Genomic DNA, 17,095 nt, shown 5'->3' on the forward strand with positions numbered 1-17,095 from the left:
CCCGGGCAGAAATAAGTAGGATCGATCCTGGCAATGTGATGTCTCATGTTTTGCTTTTCTTTCTTTTCCTTTCCTTTTTTTTTTTTTTTTTTTTTTTTCCCTTCTTCCCCTTCTCTCTTTCTCCCCCCTGACAGGTACTTTGTCTGCTGCTGGCTTCCCTGACTCCAATCACATCTACATGGGCCTTGTCCTCATCCCAACGTGATGATGAAGGTATGAAAATAGGAGTATGGAGTACGGAGACTGAGGGAAAGATGGTCGGGGCCGGAACATTCGGCATGGATTCTATCATTGGTCGGATCTCCAGAGAGATGGCAGGAAATAGAGACACAGGTACGGAGTACTTCCTCATGCATACAAAGAGAAAAGAAAAGAGGAGAGGAAATCGTACAGAACCTTACACAACAAAACGACCAAACCAGAATGCCAATGATTTCAGGAATGCATGCAATGCTTCGGACCACGTAGGGGAACGGTTCAATGGGTATATAGATGCGATACTCCGTAGATGGGTTGAACCGGAACAGAATTGAAGGAAAGAAGGGGAATCCGAAACATGACCGCCATCAGGTGGCTGATACGGGAATGAGTTACAAGAAAAACAAAATCCAACCCCCCTCCTTCCTTCCCCTCCCCAAAAAAGAAAAGGAAAAGAGAAAGTGTTCATCATAATCCTAGCTAGGGTATCATGTACAAGCAAGTTCCAAAAAATCAAAGAAAAAAAAAAAAAAGTTCACTTCCAGGCCGTTCAGAGCTGCGTTCGATAGGTCCCAGAAGGTTCAAATGGCATGCCCTGCGCCACTGGTCCTGGGCCGGCATAGCGGTCCTCCGCTGCGGAGGACATGCATAACGGGCCCGCTGGGTAGGTCGAATTGATCTCCATGGGCGTCAGTGACGGTGCTTGGTAGGATTCGGAAAACACGCCCCAGTTAGGATTTGAGACTCTTGGTCGCGGTCCAGCATTGAACGGAGGAGGATAGGTAACTGAGTTCTGATGCACAGGCACCAACCGCGACTGGTCCAAATGTTCCCCTGGCGGCAGTCCCACCGTCGCTCCGTACGGGGTCACATCATACGCGTCCATCGGCTCGGGCTCAGCGGAGAGCAAGCCGTTAGTCAAGTGGGGAACGTAGGTGGGGTGGAAAGGGACCGTTAGCTCCCCCGATGCGGTCCCAGGAGGATACTGTGCCTGCGTAAAGTTCATCGACGCTTCTCCACTTATGTTGGGCGCAAAGTCGGTGGAAGGGACGTCTGTCTTGGCCGCCGGGCCGAGACCCGGATTGGATGAGAGGTCTCGTTCGTTCACAAGCCCCAGGACCGGCATGGCGATCTGCTCCATGTGTTTGGCCAGGTGCACCGTTAGCTTTTTCCAGCTGCTGCAGATGTTGCCACAGAATCGACATGGCTCCTCCTTGGGTCCCTTGGCGGTATCATGGCGGCATCGTTCCACCAGGTCCCAGAGCTGCTCGATCTCGCGCTCGCGATTGTACTCTTCCTGGGCGTCGGGTCCCCCGGAGGGTTTCCCGCTGCCCTTGGTCTTGGATTTCTTGACCTTCGGCTCCGGCATCTTATGCTCCCTGACGAGATGCTGTACAAAGTTGTCCTTTCGGTAACAAGTGTGGTTGCAATCGGGGACGGTACAGGTCCACCACTCCAGCTTCCGGTGCCGCTCACTCTCATGTCGAACCCAGTCGGCCTTTCGCTTGAAGGACTTGGGATCTGTACAATGGGGGAACGTGCAGGTAAACGGCTGCACATCTTCATGGACATGTTTCGTCCAATCCGACGGCTTCTGGAACTTCTTCACGTGAAAGCATATGGGGCATTCAAACTCGGCCGGGAGGCGCTTGACCGGGGGCAAGGGGACCCCGGGGGGGAACTGGGCCGCGGTAACAGCCCCTTCACCAAGCGACTGGGGATCATCGTCGGCCTCGCCGCGGCCCGGGATATGGAACTGAGTGTGCACCGCGTCCGGGTCCTGGGGACTTGTCCGGGGCGCTAAGATGGTGGCTTCGCCACCCTGGGCGAAGCAGAATTTACCGGACGAGCACTTGTTGTGCTGAACAGCACGTGTATGACTGAGTTTACTTTCCACCAATTTTTTGTACCGGCGAAGCTGCTCATTGGCAAAACGCTCGATCAATGCGGGCGGAAGTCGGGGGTTCAACTGGGTAATCTGGGTTCTAAATCCATCCAGCGTGGGGACTGGGAGACGCGAATGGACGGGGAATTCCATCACCAAGGCTTTCTCATCGTCGTCATCGTCATCATCCTCTACGGTGTTGGGCGCCGGACCGGGTTGGGGCTGCTGCGGAGGAGGATCACCGCTGCTGGGACGGGGCGAGTATGCTATATTGGCCACTGGCGGACCGCCGTGGCTAGTCATCAAGTCAACCAGCCCGGGGGCCGACGCCCTTGGTATCTCGCTTCGGCTCCTGCCACGGGCTTTGAGGGACGACCAAGGATTAACGGTGGTATTGGGGGATGCCGCCCGGATGCTGTCCTTTCCCCCAATGGCAGCCATCTGGCCCGCTATCGCGATGACAGCACCTCCCGTACTCAGACTAGGGGATCGCGAGCGTCCCAGGCTTAGTTTTCGATGGGGAAAACTGTCTTTTCTCTGCGGGCTTCTGACCTCGTCGCCTTTGCCGGCATTGTCGGTGCTGGGATGGGTGAGTGAGAGATCCGACAGATGCCGTTTGAGACTGCTGGAGGGTTTCCGGTGCAGGAACTTCCGAAGGCTACTCCCTCTCTGATGCTTCTTGCCCTGATCGATCGACAGGTGTTCAAACGAACCGCCCGCGCCAATGATACTGTTGACCTCCACCTCGCTCAAGGGCCGCGTCCCCCAGGTAGCCGAGCGCGATGCCGTGTCGATGTCCCTTGCCCGCCGTTCGAATTCCACAATAGCTGCAGTTGAACTCTGAGGCTGCGTTCGTGCGGTACGGGGGGAGGGATCGCGCGCAGGGTCCTTCCAGGGAGGGGTTCTCAGGAATTGATGCGGGGATGGCTCCTCGTCCTCGCCTTGCGACAGGGGCCGATCCATGGTGGGTGAACTCACCAGGTCCCCGTTGGTCCACCGCGTCTCGCCCACGGGCACGGCCGGAGAATCAGAGCTGCTGCCATCGATAACAGATTCATATTCGCTGTCTTCGTCGTCGCTGATTTCGTGGACGAGAATGCCGGGTCCGGGGATACTCGCCGATTTGGTGTTGAAATACTCTTGCTGCAACGATGGGTCACCGGCACTCTTTGCTCTCCGCCTGGTGCCAGTTGGGCCCCTGCGGCCTCGGTGCGCGGGAGCTTCATCTCCCGCTTCAATACTGGCCACGCTGACCGAAGCTGACCAGGACCGAATGTCTTCATTCTTATCGTCCAACTGGCGCTTCCATTCCATCTGACTGGGGCTGGGGAGGTAGATATCATCCCGGGATGTCGGGTCGACGCCCGCCTGGCCGGTGGCTGCATTGGGAATCCACGAGCCATCGTGCGTCCGAGAGACCGATGGACTAAAGCCATAGCCCGGATCGCCTGGACGGTCTTCATCCTCTGAATCACTGGGTACGTCACACGGGGAGAGATGGGTGGACGATTGACTGGGTCTCCGTCGTGCGCAGAAGGTGTCCCGGACGGGTGAATCGCCTCGGGAATAACTCTCCACTTTGACAATGGGACTAATCGCCCTAGCGGAATCGGGAGCCTCGCAGACACTGAGGCCCTCCACTGCAGAGCTAGTATTCAGCCAAAGGATCTGGGGGGTACCTGATCCCGGACCAACGCCATTGGATTTCTTGACGCTGGAAATGTCTGAAGAAGGGCTCGGGATGTTGGTAAGATTGGGGGTCAGCAGCTGCGAAGGATTCATGGTCATCCGCGGGGACACCATCTCGCTGGTATCTGACGCCACCGTGTGCATGTCTGGCTGCCAGCCAGAGTCGGGAGGCATATCTATCCCGAACCCGCTAGACAGATTGGGATTCGGGGAGGTATGGGGACTCAGATCGCTGGAGAAGTCATCCACGGGGCTCAGGAAGTCGGAGTACGAAGCCGGATGGTGGGCATCATGATTCGAGTCACTGTTCGGATGAAAATCCATGGGCGAGGCAGAAGTCTTTGGTCCATGGTCATCATCGTTCGAGGGAGTAAATCGAATGACGGAGGATTTGAAGGAGACTTCGTCGGGGTCCAAGGTGGTGGAAAGGTATGATTCGGATAGATTGGCATCTTGCAGCATCATATTGGCAGTGGAATCATCGCGAATGAATTGAGGTGATAGCGTCGACATGGTTGCGGTTCAGGCAGCCGAGGCTCCGAAGCGCCGACGCGTAAGAAGACCTGGAGTGGGATTTGAATTTATTTTCTTCTTATATGTGTATATATATATATATATATATTATCTCTGTCCGTTCTCTCTTTTTTGTTTTAATTTCTTTTTGACCAGACTCCAGAGAAGGGAGTAGGATGTCTCGAATCGTCCAGCTTATTCAGACCAACGTGGGAATCACGCATGTCTCGACCAGACAATTGCAGCCTCGAGTCCCAGGCAGAGTAAGTCTGACAAGAGAAATGAATAGGAAGGCAGCAAATGCGATAGATATCGAGTCACCGAGAAATCAGAATCGAATCGGCCATTTGACTTTGATGGTATTTGTTTGTTTCTTTCTTTCGGAGAGATAGAGGGGGGGGAAGAGGGATCAATTCTCCGACATGACGTAGACGTCAATGAGCCGTGGCTGCAGAGAAGAAGAAAAAGAAGAAGAAAAGAAAAAGAGAACTGAGAGGATGGTACGGGGTAGATGAGTCCGTAATTATCAATAGTTATCAATAAATCACCCGAAGTGGGGGAGATGAAGGAGACCCTGACGGTGCCCTGATAGGGCGAGGGATCGTACCGTGGAAAGACGAGAAGAAAGAGGGGCAGAACAAGAGTTGAGAGGGAGAAAGAAGGGGAAGAGAGGGGAAGGAGAGGAAATACGAGGGAAAAATAAAGTAGGATAGGAAAACGCCTTGCGGCTGAACAGAGAGAGAGAAACTGGGCTAGCCACACGAGAGATGCCAGAAACATCATCAGAGGCTCCCAGAATGCCTTCATTTTCTTTCCTTTTGGACACCCCCTTTCCTATCCTTTCCTATCCTTCCTTCGTTTTGACCAGAGAACCAGTGAGCGCCTTCGAGGTTCTGTTGGGCACTTCACATTGGACCGTTCGCCATTTTAGTCTCCGGTCCAGGATTTATTTTTGTCTCCTCTCGTCCTTGTGGAATCTGCAGCATTCCCTCATCAATCATCATCATCATTATCATCAATCGTCATCGGGTATTCAACGGCCAGGAACATAACTACTTCACTACTTCCTAGGTACTACCTACGAGGCGGTGCCTCACTGACGATCTCAGTGGCTGTTCCTTAGAGGATGCTATATTTAGTCCCCGCAGATGTCGCTACATCAATAATCAGACAGACAACCACCCGATCGTTCGCCATCGTCAATCCCTGAAACATACTAACTAACTAGATACTAATACTATACTGCTTACTCAATCTCCACTGCCACTTTCACCGCAGAAGCTTCCTGTCAGCCCTGTGCGAGGCTGTGCGGTTCTCTCCCTCCTGGGAGGAGTGATCGCCAAGTTCTTTCTTCAGCCATGGATCGCAGATGTCAGAACAAGCTTTGAGCCCCTCTCTCTCTATCCCTTTGTCGTATGTCATGCTCTGAAGGTGAAGGTTTTGTATATGTCTAAATACAAAAACGCCTTAGTTCTGGGCTTGTAGCTCGGCGTGGTCTAAAAAAACCTCGGCGTGGGCTAAAATTCTGCCCCGAGACTCACCGCTCTTTTTAGACCACGCTGAGCTTATGCCAAGAATAAACTCATCATGGCCTAAATGATTAGTCAGTATTCTTAGGCCACGATGAGATTTTCAAAAGATTTTTAGACCACGCTGAGCATATGCACTAGGGCTTAATTACTATAATTGGTAAGGTGTAGCCCTAAGAATATTTTATCCCCTTGGCTGGCAGCGCTAGTCGTCGTTAGCGGTAATTTTGTTATGTGTAGTTTTATTGGTCAGTTAGCTTTCACCGCTTTCTTCCTACTTGGGAATAGCCTTATTTATCTAAATTCCCACGCACCTCCTATTCATACCAATGCATTTTTGTGTATAATGGATTTATGGGGTCTGCCTCTAGATGAGGCAGAAGAGCCTTTATTATATAGCTCCTCTGTGGCTCCATCTAATGCCTCTGTATCTCCTCCTCCTATTTCTAAGAAGGAAGAAGAAAATGCTGCAAAGCTTAATCTAGCAGAGATTCTTCATGAAATACCTCAATACCAAGATGTCAAGTTCAAGCCTCTTAAAATGGCTGAGCCTTTCCCTCCTCTAGTACAATTACCACCTGGGGTTGATATTGAAAGCTCATACAGTCTATTCTCCTTGTTTATCTCCCAAGAATTAATTGCATTATTGTCATCCAATACCAACAAATATGCAAAGGCTAAGAACGCTGGCGAATCTGGGAGAGAATGGCATAACACTACAGTTTCAGAGATTCAGATCTTTCTTGCAATCCTAATTTATATGGGAGTCCATATATCTCCTAGTGATGAGGATTACTGGCAGACTAGCGAGGAGCCATTCCATATGCCTCGAAGATTTATGGGGTTAAAACGATTTCAGCAAATCAAGCGATACTTCCACGTTGCAGATCCTGATCCTGAGGCTGCTGTACAAGAGGCTATAAGGCTTAATCTTAAGCCAAATCAGATGTGGTGGTATAAGCTAGAGCCTTTTGCAGCTAGGCTTCGCACAGCCTGTTTACAGCACTGGAAGCCTTCAAATGCAGTCTCTATAGATGAGACAATGATTCGCGGCTTTGGGCGTTCTTGTCATACCTTTAAGATGCCAAATAAGCCAATTAAGCAAGGATATAAGCTCTTTGCCATTGCAGATCAAGGCTATATTCTATACTGGATATGGGCAAGCCGTCACAAGTCCCTTGTGGAGGTTAAAAAGCATGATATTGAGAATTTAACTCTTACTGGATCTATGGTTGTTCAACTTGCACAAGAAGGTCTGCCATCTCAACATAATAACTACACAATCTATATGGACAACTACTTTTCAACTATTCCTTTATTCAATTATCTTCGGCAGCTTGGGATTGGTGCTTGTGGAACTACCCGACCAAATGCATCTAAAAGCTATTTCCAAAGGCCCTTTGTATGCTAAAGGATTCAAAAAGCCTCAACCATGGAATACTTTATATGCAGCTCCTGCAGGTGTTGACTCTGATACTGATTCTGTGTTGTGTATTGCATGGCAAGATAATAATATTGTTACTGCATTATCAACTGTACATACTGTACACAAGCCAACTGATTGGATTCCTCGCTTGCGCAAACGCCCTGCTAAGACCTCAACCAGTGCAAAAGTTGCCCGTCAGCCATTTGGTGATCAGCCTACCAAGGAACTTCCAATACCCCGGATTATTGATGATTACAACTATCATATGGGAGGGGTGGATCGTGCAAATCAACTACGTGCAAGCTATGAAACTCATCAAAGATGTTTACGCTCATGGTGGCCTATATTCTTTTGGATACTTGACATAGCTATTATTAATGCTTATTGCATTGCAAAGATGGCCCGCAGACAGCAAGGTATGAAGGAGATCACTCATCTTGAATTTCGAAAAGGTCTGTACAGGGAGCTATTTAAGCAAGGATCAGAGGAATTACTTCAACGAAAGCGAAAACATAGCTCAGTTCAACCATTAGATGAAGGTGATCATCAGGTTGAGAGGATTCACCCTCGCAAATGGTGCCATTTATGTGTTGTACGGGTTCAAAGAGCAAAGGCTCGAGGTCATACTATTCCAAAGCAATTCCACACAGTATATTGCTGCAAGACCTGCAGAATTCCCTTATGCAGGCCTGACATAAGGTCATGTTGGGCTGATTTTCATACACCACGACCCCTTTAGGTGAGAAGGATGTAAATTGTTCATAGATAGCTTAAATATTTATATTTCATTCAATTCTACGGTATGTGGTGTTAGATGAAGCGGGCGTGTCATTTGCGGCAGAAAAAGGACGCTAACGACGACTAGCGCTGCCAGCCAAGGGGATACTACACAATACAGGGTATCCACTCTGCATATACTCTGTATAGGTTGACCAAACCACAACAATGGCTGGTACCGAAGTTCGGGAAAGAGTGGTAGAATGGATCAACAATATCCCAATCCAGGTATGTGTATATATATTTATTATATACTGGGTATATACAAACCCTATACTAATATACCCAATTATCAGAACGAGGTGCAGGAATCTCATAGAGATGATTCTAGTAGTATAATTAGTACTAGGTCTACTCCGTTAGATCCAGGAGATAATATACAGGAACAAGAATCTTTTACACCAATAGTAATGGGCCTACAGCGGGTTAGTGTATATCTAATATATGCATAATATATACTAAGTCTATGTTAGGAAGCAGCTACTTTAGATGGTGTTGTCGTTGCGCGAAATCTAGTTATAAGATTAAGGTTAAAGAGATTCAAGAACATCTTTTAATACCTAAATATCCAGCAACAGCAGCAGAAGGTATTCTTTATTTTATTTATAACTACAATCCATTTCCATCCTCAAGGAATCCAAATGATTTCTCTGAGAAAGAAATAAATAATATTTTTACACGGCTTATGTTTAGACTTCATCAGAGCCCACAAATGGGCCTGAATCTCGGGCCCACGGCCCAACCCACTGTGGGCTGATGGCCCGGATTTCAGGCCCAAGCCCAACCATCAGGCCCACGATGGGCCCCCCAATGGGCCCCCGCAAAAGCCCATTTTTGCATAAAATTTTGGTCTTGGCATTCATAAAGCTGCTAAATAATCAAAATAAAATACTGTTTTTTACACCTGTTCCAGTTCATCAACTGAGCTTCGTTGTAACCTCGCCTAAAATAGTAAGAAATTCTAGGAAATCTTCTTGGAATTAAAGAAAGTAAGGCTTGTTTTAAGTTAATTACTCATAAAAATCCCATATTCTGATTGTTATGGTGGTGTTTTGATGGCTTATGGATAAATTCACTGCAAACTTGTTTAGATATATATTTTATATATACGAGAGTGTGCGCATCTTTTTTTAATAAGAGACAGAAGTAAAAAATTAACCACTTCTGCCTGCTCTGATTATGATTCATTCTTTACATGAAATAAAAGCTTATCTTCTCTACTTTGGAATTCTAATCCTAAACGATAGTATAAAGAAGTGAATTTAAAGGAATTCAGCTCTTTCTACCAGTATTCTGTCTCTGTATCTGACCAGGTGAAAATTTTTGAGGGTATCTAAGGTCGAGTTGGGCTGGGAATGGGCTATTAATGGGCTCTCATGGGCTATTCGTGGGCTTTATGGGCTATTCGTGGGCTCTTGTGGGCTTTTCATGGGCTTTGTTGGGCTATTCATGGGCCCTATGGGCTTTGTTGGGCCTCGTTGGGCCAAACACACTTCACTTGTGATATCTATCCAATTAGCAACTAGCTGAATATTTTCTTTTGATATGTAGACTTGTTTGTTTGACTCACAGTCCATAGCTAAGTAAATCAGAAATCCTTCTCCTAGTAATGTATCCATCTCCTTTTTTACCCTTCTCTTATTTTTATCCATGTGTGTATACTTACTTCATTATATCCCAAAGCCAGCAATCTGACTTTGCATCATCTCTTTATGATGCAGAGATAGATAATCTAACATTTCTAACTTCTTCAAATCACCCAGCCACTCCATCTGGCAGCCAGCATACATTTGATGCCCTTGACACTTCGGTCCCTTTATTTATTCGACCAGCTATTCCTCTTACAATTCCATCCTCTCTTGAACGTGTCGGGCCCGATAGAAGAAAGGCATATGTGCTTTATAACGAAATGACTATATAATGGTAGACTGGGTGGTTACATACTGATTATGGGTCCCAAAGTAAGATACATTGGGACTCAAACCACCTTTCAGATATTTGGAAGCACTATGATCAGGTCGCATCTAGTATAGACGGCGCACCAAAGGTCATGTTAAAAACGCTGCAGCCAGATCCTTGAACATCCTTACTCTACAAAAAAGGATGCTAAAGGGAAGGAAGGGCGCATGGTTTATCAACAATACAAGCACCTAAAGACTGCTGCGTGCAACGGTTTGAGAACAGACAGAAGGATGAAATCACTAATTCCTCCAAAAAACAGTATATCTAATGTTCTATTACTATGTTTATTAACTAATTAATAATTATTTACTAGAAATCTGCTCCGACTGATGTTCCTTTCTCACAACCAGCCTGGGAGGAGAAGATCTTATTATTTCTCTCAATTAATCGGCTTCCTTTTACCTAATCGAGCATCCAACATTTATAAGCTTAATTCAGATGGCCCATAATGCACCAACTGCTCCACAAATCCCATCTGCAATGACGATACGTCGTCGGCTAGAAGTGCTTGTCAAAGATCGGCAACAAAGTGTTCTTAGGATGCTTCCTTAGGTTCGAAGATATCAATTGCGCTTGACAGTTGGACATCTCCGTTTTCCCAGGCATTTCTAGCTATAACTGGCTACTTTATTGATGCTGATTGGGTATATCGGGAAGTACTTCTTGGCTTTAAACCTCTTCACGGAGCGCATACTGGTTCGAACATAAGTGGTGTTGTTCTAGAAACACTAAACAGCCATCAGATTCAAGACCAAGTCTTTGGATTAACCAGTGATAATGCATCGAATAATAAGACATTGGCTGATTCCCTCCAGCAGGCTTTATCTAATAATGTTAATATTATCCGAACTCCCTGTCTTGCTCATGTTATCCAACTTAGCCTGAACCAGCTTCTTGACCGTCTCAAGGCAGTTCCACTAAATAATACCGAGGAAACAAAGTGGACTGACCGGCTGTCAACTTTAGCCAAGGCAAATACACAACACCAGAAGCATGAGATTTCTTATACCTTAAACAAGGTCCGCTCTCTTGCAATTTATATCCACGGAAGCCCTTCACGTCGAGAGGCATTCAACAATCTTCAAACAGATGATCCAAAGCTTACACCAATCCAAGATGTGAGAACTCGATGGAATTCAACCTTTCTCATGCTTCGACGCGCGAAACGACTCCGTGATATCTTTACACGATTTTGTGCCGACTATGATTGTGAAGAGATGTTGCTAAATAATGAGGAGTGGCGCCAAATTGACTATCTTCTTTATATTACTGAGCCGTTCTTTCTCTATACAACCGAGCTATCAAAGACTCGAGAGGTAACAATACATCTTGTTTTCAAGATTTACAATGCACTCTTCGAGCATCTAGAAAAATCAATGAAGCAGCTTCGGCGGAAGTGTGTTCCTGGAAAAAGCAGATGCTTATTCTCTTAAGCTGGTCGATTAAAACTTGATGAGTACTACTCGCAGACAGATAGGGTTAAACCACATATCTATGCAATTAGTACAATGCTTGCCCCGATAATAAGTTCCAATTCTTCCTATCTGATGACTGGGATAAACAATGGCGCGACCTCTACCGGAAATCCTTCCAAGAAGCCCTGGTTCCTTATCAAGAACGTCTCTCTACTTTCAAGGCTCTGCAACCACCCCTACCGCAGCAAGACCAAGCTCAAGGCTTAATAAGATGTTGAATGGGCACAAACCACAGGCAAAGCCAGTAGGGATGAAATAACTAATATCTTACAGCGTATGTTAAACACCTTATTGTTTAGTCTAATCCTAACTTCCTAAAAGATACTATCGATGTGGAGCCCCTTCAATTCTGGAGAGACAATGAATATCGATTTCCAGCTATTGCAGCCCTTGCACGGGATATTCTCTCTATTCCAGCAACAGGGCTGGTGTTGAACGACTTTTTAATACTGCTCGAGATATCTGTCATTACCGCCGCGGTCGGATGAAGTCTGAGACAATTGAGGAGATTATGATGTTTCTTTGTACATCAAGATTTGATCTTGAAGAACAAGAGGCAAAATTTCTCAAGGAATTCTTTTCTATCTATGAGATAGAGGCTGCAAAGGAAGAGAGAGACGAGAAATTAGAGGAGATTGAGATAGAGTCGATTAGTGATACTGAGGAACAAGAAGTATGATGAGGCAGTAGCAGTGATACAGGATTATACAGAGCCTGAATTGCCAGAGAATATCACGCAAACACGGGTTTCAGGAAGAAAGCGGAAAAGTAGGGAGGATAATGAGTTTGAGTATCATTAATATATTCAATTACTGCCTTTTTGAATAATATCTTGTTAACCAAACTCTGCACGATGCTGAACGCTTCAGCGAGTAAGAATGTAAAATATAACCAGGCGGAGTAGACATTACAAAGAGCAAATTTTAAGAGAAATAATGTAAGAGAAATACTCAATATTACAGCTAAAAAAGAAGCACAAGTTATGCAGTCATAAGATCGGGGCATGTTTGCACTGTTTAGCCTAGTTTGGGGCCCATTTGGGCCCCATCTGTGGGCCGTGGGCCCCTGGGCTCAGCCTATAGCCTATCATGGGCCCTAGAACCTGGCCCAAAGCCCAGCCCACAAGTGGGTTGGGTTGGGTTGGGCTTGGGCTTTCGTGGGCTCTGATGAAGTCTACTTATGTTAAAGGTATGTAGAGTATATATCAGTTCTATACTATACTAATACTTTAAATAGATTCAGTTTGCAAAAAACCATACAGGGGCTGCAAAGCTCGTCAAAATGGATCTTTTAAACAAGCTTGATGATAACGGACAACACAAGGCTTGGCATAGATCTTATATATGTGGTTCGGTAAAGGCCTGTGAGCGGGTCTATAATTATATACTAAGTATATCACGGGCATATGACTGGGTTAATCTTGATTTACTTAATAAACAGCGCTTACGTTACGCCGAACCCTTTTATCCTCAAGCAATTGATTAACTAATTAAAAAGAAACTGAAGATGTCTTCTATGCTTTTATGAAATGTTGGTGGCAGGATGGAGGTCCTTGTGAATATCAAGATATTAAGACATGTGGTGAAACACCACCGGTAATGTTTTATTAAAATCAGGTATGCTTTAGGTACATATACTGCATATATTAAATATATACTAATTAACCCAGAATTATTTTCTTGGTTGCCCCAAGAATTCAGATATTAAACCTTGGCATTATGCTCATCCAGTTCGACGATTTGCTCAGATTGATAAGACTTATCTTTAAGTTCTTATGGAACATGGAACAGGCCTAAAAATAGAAGAATATAATTTTATTGCTCAGCCAACATCCTGAAGAAGATGGTGTAGTAAGTATATTTCTAGTTTTATATATTTATATGCTAAGTATAGGATTAATCTAGCTCGAGCATATACTCACCATACCGGCAGGCTTTACATTCCAAAGTGTAAGGTTAAATTTGACTTGTATATTCCAACATCCTGGCAACGGTTTCCTTTCTTAATTTTGATTTGTTAATTAAATTATATTTATTTTCCACCACCTCCAACACGATTACCTAAAGATATTGCAGATGAGGTGGTCCAAATAATCTCCCAGCATAATATCCTTAACCTAACTGCAAGTAAGTATATTTACTCTATATATACAGCATATACTAAGTATCTACTCTATTTAGGACGGTTCATAATCTCTCCACAGTTCACTGATATATATAATCGATTTGGTCCCTTAACACTACGTGTATTACATCAAAGTCTTAATATTCAAGATAGAGTTCAAGCTTTGATCCGAAAACAGAGACTTTTAACTTATCCTGAAGGAACTGATATTGCTGGTATGATAATAGCTACTGCTTTTAGGTATATGCTCAGCTAATACTAGGGTATTATATAAATACGCCTTCGACCAATTAAAAGAGGACGACCAGCAATGGATACGTGATGTCTATTTCTTTGATCCACGGTATTTTCTTATTATATGCTGTACATATGCTCAGGCGAAGGCGTTTATTAATATCAAGCATATTAAGATGGACCTCTCATTCAAAATGGTTAATGGCAAGACGAATGTCTTCTCAATTTCTGGGTGGAATCTATATATATGCGAAGTATGTATCTAGTATATTTTTTAATATTGCTCACTAACTTGCAAGTTACTAGGAATCAATACCTTTGCATATGCTTTTCTTAATCTCGAAACACGCGATGCATATGCTGTAATGTTCTCAAAGCTATTTAAGATACTTGGAAATGTGGCTCGCTCACCTATACGGTTTCCCCATATTTAACATGGTGAGAATAAGATCTGGACTATAACTATCGATATGTGTAAGAAGCAAGCACTAGGTATGTAATAAACAAAATATATGCCCGGTATTTGCACCCTGTTAAGTATATTAGGTCTTGGAGATTATTTGCATACGCTAGATATATCCCGAGAGTGGTCTGAGCACCTTCCCTATGTGATCATATTCTGCCAAACTCACTTAAAGCATAATTTTTGCTTAAAGTATAAGGACCACCCTGCAGAGCACCTACTTAACAGCCTTTTAGAAGCACCGTCCAAACCTGATTTGCTTAAGTGTATGGACTACATATGCAATACATATCCTAAGACTAAATCCTGGCTAGAGGGAAAAAAACGGCCGTGGATCTTAAGTGCACTGACCCCGGAATAATTAAAGATACAGATTGAACACTGGACATATGCTCGGAAACATACCGGAATTAGTAAAATAGTTATTTTTTTAAAATAATTAAGGTGTTGGCCGGAAGCAGTCACTCCTGGTAGCTGTTTTAAAGTAAAGTATATCCAAGGTAGATGCAGAGCATAGTTAATAATATACTAACTATATACTTAGATTGCGAAGGTTTACATTTGAGGCCTTTACTTAGAATAAGATACAGATTAAGGAGGGTATTCCACCTTTATGGAAAATCCAAACGAACGTTTAAAGGCGCACTAAGATTATTCGAAAGCAAAGTATGTTAAACTAAAGGGCTGGAGCCTGTTTAATTTCTCTAGCTAATTACTATATTATCCCTATTGCCCTTATTGTCCCTACTGTCCCTACTGTCCCTATTGTCCCTATTGTCCCTATTGTCCCTATTGTCCCTATTGTCCCTATTGCCCCTATGGTTTAACATGAACAGTGTATATGCTATTTACATACCAGGCTAATACTATGCATAGATCAACAGCAAAAAAAGGCAGCGAACTGCCGGCAGAAGAAGCCACACTTGCCATGGAATCCAGGGAATCCATATGATACACCTCTTTAAAATACAGACGGAGTGGCCATGCAGGACACTAATTCCCTATTAGTATCTAGCCTTAACACATGCTCGTCTTATGCCAGGCATGTACCTGCAAGTCAACGAACACACCCACTTAGCACTGTACAGAGTGTTGGTGAAGATAGTGTTATCGAGACCCCTGTTAGATCACCCGCTGTGTATATGCTAAACATAGACCCTTTAGAAAAGTGTTTAAAGGAGCTTAAGGGACTTAAGCGACGAAGAGATATAGTTGAGCGAATTAAGGAGCTTGAGGAAGAGGTAGAGGGGAAAGAAGAAGAAAAAGGGAAACCCCTGAGTGCAGAGCATACACCTAGTAGATGTATAGTATGTTAAAAAGCTATTTTAATTCCCTAAATAATAGCTAGACTAGTATTTGCTCTACTTATTCCTAGACTCTATAATTTATCTCTAAAACCAACCGTGTATATACCCTACGCAGTCTCCGGCACCGACTCGGCAGCATCCTTCTTGGCGCGCGCCGGCTGCTTCCGGCTACCGGTGGCTACAAGTTCTTAGCAGATGCTTAGTATAAGGGGATGTGCTATACTTACCCTTGTGACCCTTCTTCGGTGGAGCACGCTTGCGCTTGGGGGCAGACAGTGGGGTAGGTGGCTTAGAGGGTAGTGGGGAAGATTTGTGCTGCATATACTTAGTATATTATAAAGAGCTTAGTTTCCAGGGGCACATGCCTTGTGACCAGAGACCTTACCCAGCCTCTAGGAAATATTAGCATACGCAGGGAATACGTAGAGTAAATACCCGGATCATATACAGGACGATGGAACTCAGTCCCAAACTGCTGAGCAAAGTTGTTATCTTCCTGGCTAGTGGTTCTTAGTTATATACTATGCATATAATACAGATATGCTCTACTCACGCCAGCTGCTTGAGGAAGTTACAGTAATCCTGAATAATACTGTACATAGGACCCTCACTAGCATACGTTAGCCCTACGCCCAATGTATATATATATATATATATGCGGAGGGGAGGACATACCCAGGCTCCTTCACGTAACGGGCAGTTCTCCATCCTCTGCTAAGGATCCATTGCTTTAAAGCGCTGTCAATTATTAGCATATGCTCAAGAGAAGCTATGTATTTACTAATTTTTTACCTGCAATGCACTCAGCCTGGGGAATGTTGGTGCGGAAGGGATTAAGAGCTATGAATCCTTAGCATCTGCTAGACCTATACAAGGAATAGACAACTCACTGGCACCGGGATGGGCGTTCCAGATGTGGCGGCAAAGCTATGGAATAGGTAGCATATACCAACAATGTGCTAAAAAACGCGACCTACAGTAATCTAAGAATGAACGGGCTGGCCACATATTTGGTTGCCATTGACTGCGATGTCGCATCTGCGAGGTTGTTAGCCCATGCTTAGCATGTGCCAGGCATGTTAATTACTTACACCATGCTATTAACACCTGACAGTCTTGAACCAGGAGTTAGGGCATCTGTAAATAATTAGCATATGCTGCACATCTGTGGGGGCCCTATACTCTTGTTGTTCGCGGTGGTCACAGGTGTGGCGGGGGTCCGGGTGTGGGCGCGTAAGTGGGGTTTGGGTTCGGGATGGGACCTGCATATGTTAAGCACATGGTGTGAATATATTAAGTAGATACTCACCGTGAAGTAACCGTAGTCGGGGTGGGGGTTCACCGCCCCAGCGACCTCTGGATTGTCAAAGTCTTCACGCGAAAGCTGCATTCTCTGCATATTGATGGTATATGCTGAGAACAAGGCCCCTAAATAAGAACTAAAATCATCAGTGTATTCTGACATGCAAAAAAAGAGAAATTGGGTCACAGATTGGTAGTATATGCACTGGGT

General features: G+C 45.0%; 2 protein-coding genes across 2 annotated transcripts; both read right to left on the reverse strand.

Annotated features, from left to right (window-relative positions):
- Window positions 1-748: 748 nt before the first annotated feature.
- Window positions 749-4,285, reverse strand: ATNIH1004_011161 (putative C2H2 finger domain protein; the record flags this gene model as incomplete). The annotated part of the gene is made up of 1 exon (XM_033575727.1): window positions 749-4,285. One exon carries the CDS (start codon window positions 4,283-4,285, stop codon window positions 749-751), a length of 3,537 nt encoding a protein of 1,178 aa, XP_033421582.1.
- An 11,404-nt stretch (window positions 4,286-15,689) lies between these two features.
- ATNIH1004_011162 (uncharacterized protein) lies at window positions 15,690-16,981 on the reverse strand (the record flags this gene model as incomplete). Its single annotated transcript, XM_033575728.1, has 11 exons — window positions 15,690-15,760; window positions 15,810-15,897; window positions 15,968-16,082; window positions 16,136-16,192; window positions 16,258-16,320; window positions 16,386-16,422; window positions 16,473-16,509; window positions 16,578-16,620; window positions 16,674-16,719; window positions 16,787-16,844; window positions 16,892-16,981. 11 exons carry the CDS (start codon window positions 16,979-16,981, stop codon window positions 15,690-15,692), a joined length of 705 nt encoding a protein of 234 aa, XP_033421583.1.
- Between the last annotated feature and the right edge of the window lie 114 nt (window positions 16,982-17,095).

The sequence above is a fragment of the Aspergillus tanneri genome (genome assembly GCF_003426965.1).
Source record: "Aspergillus tanneri strain NIH1004 chromosome Unknown AapTan_8_pilon_pilon_pilon, whole genome shotgun sequence".
Lineage (NCBI taxonomy): Eukaryota > Fungi > Ascomycota > Eurotiomycetes > Eurotiales > Aspergillaceae > Aspergillus > Aspergillus tanneri.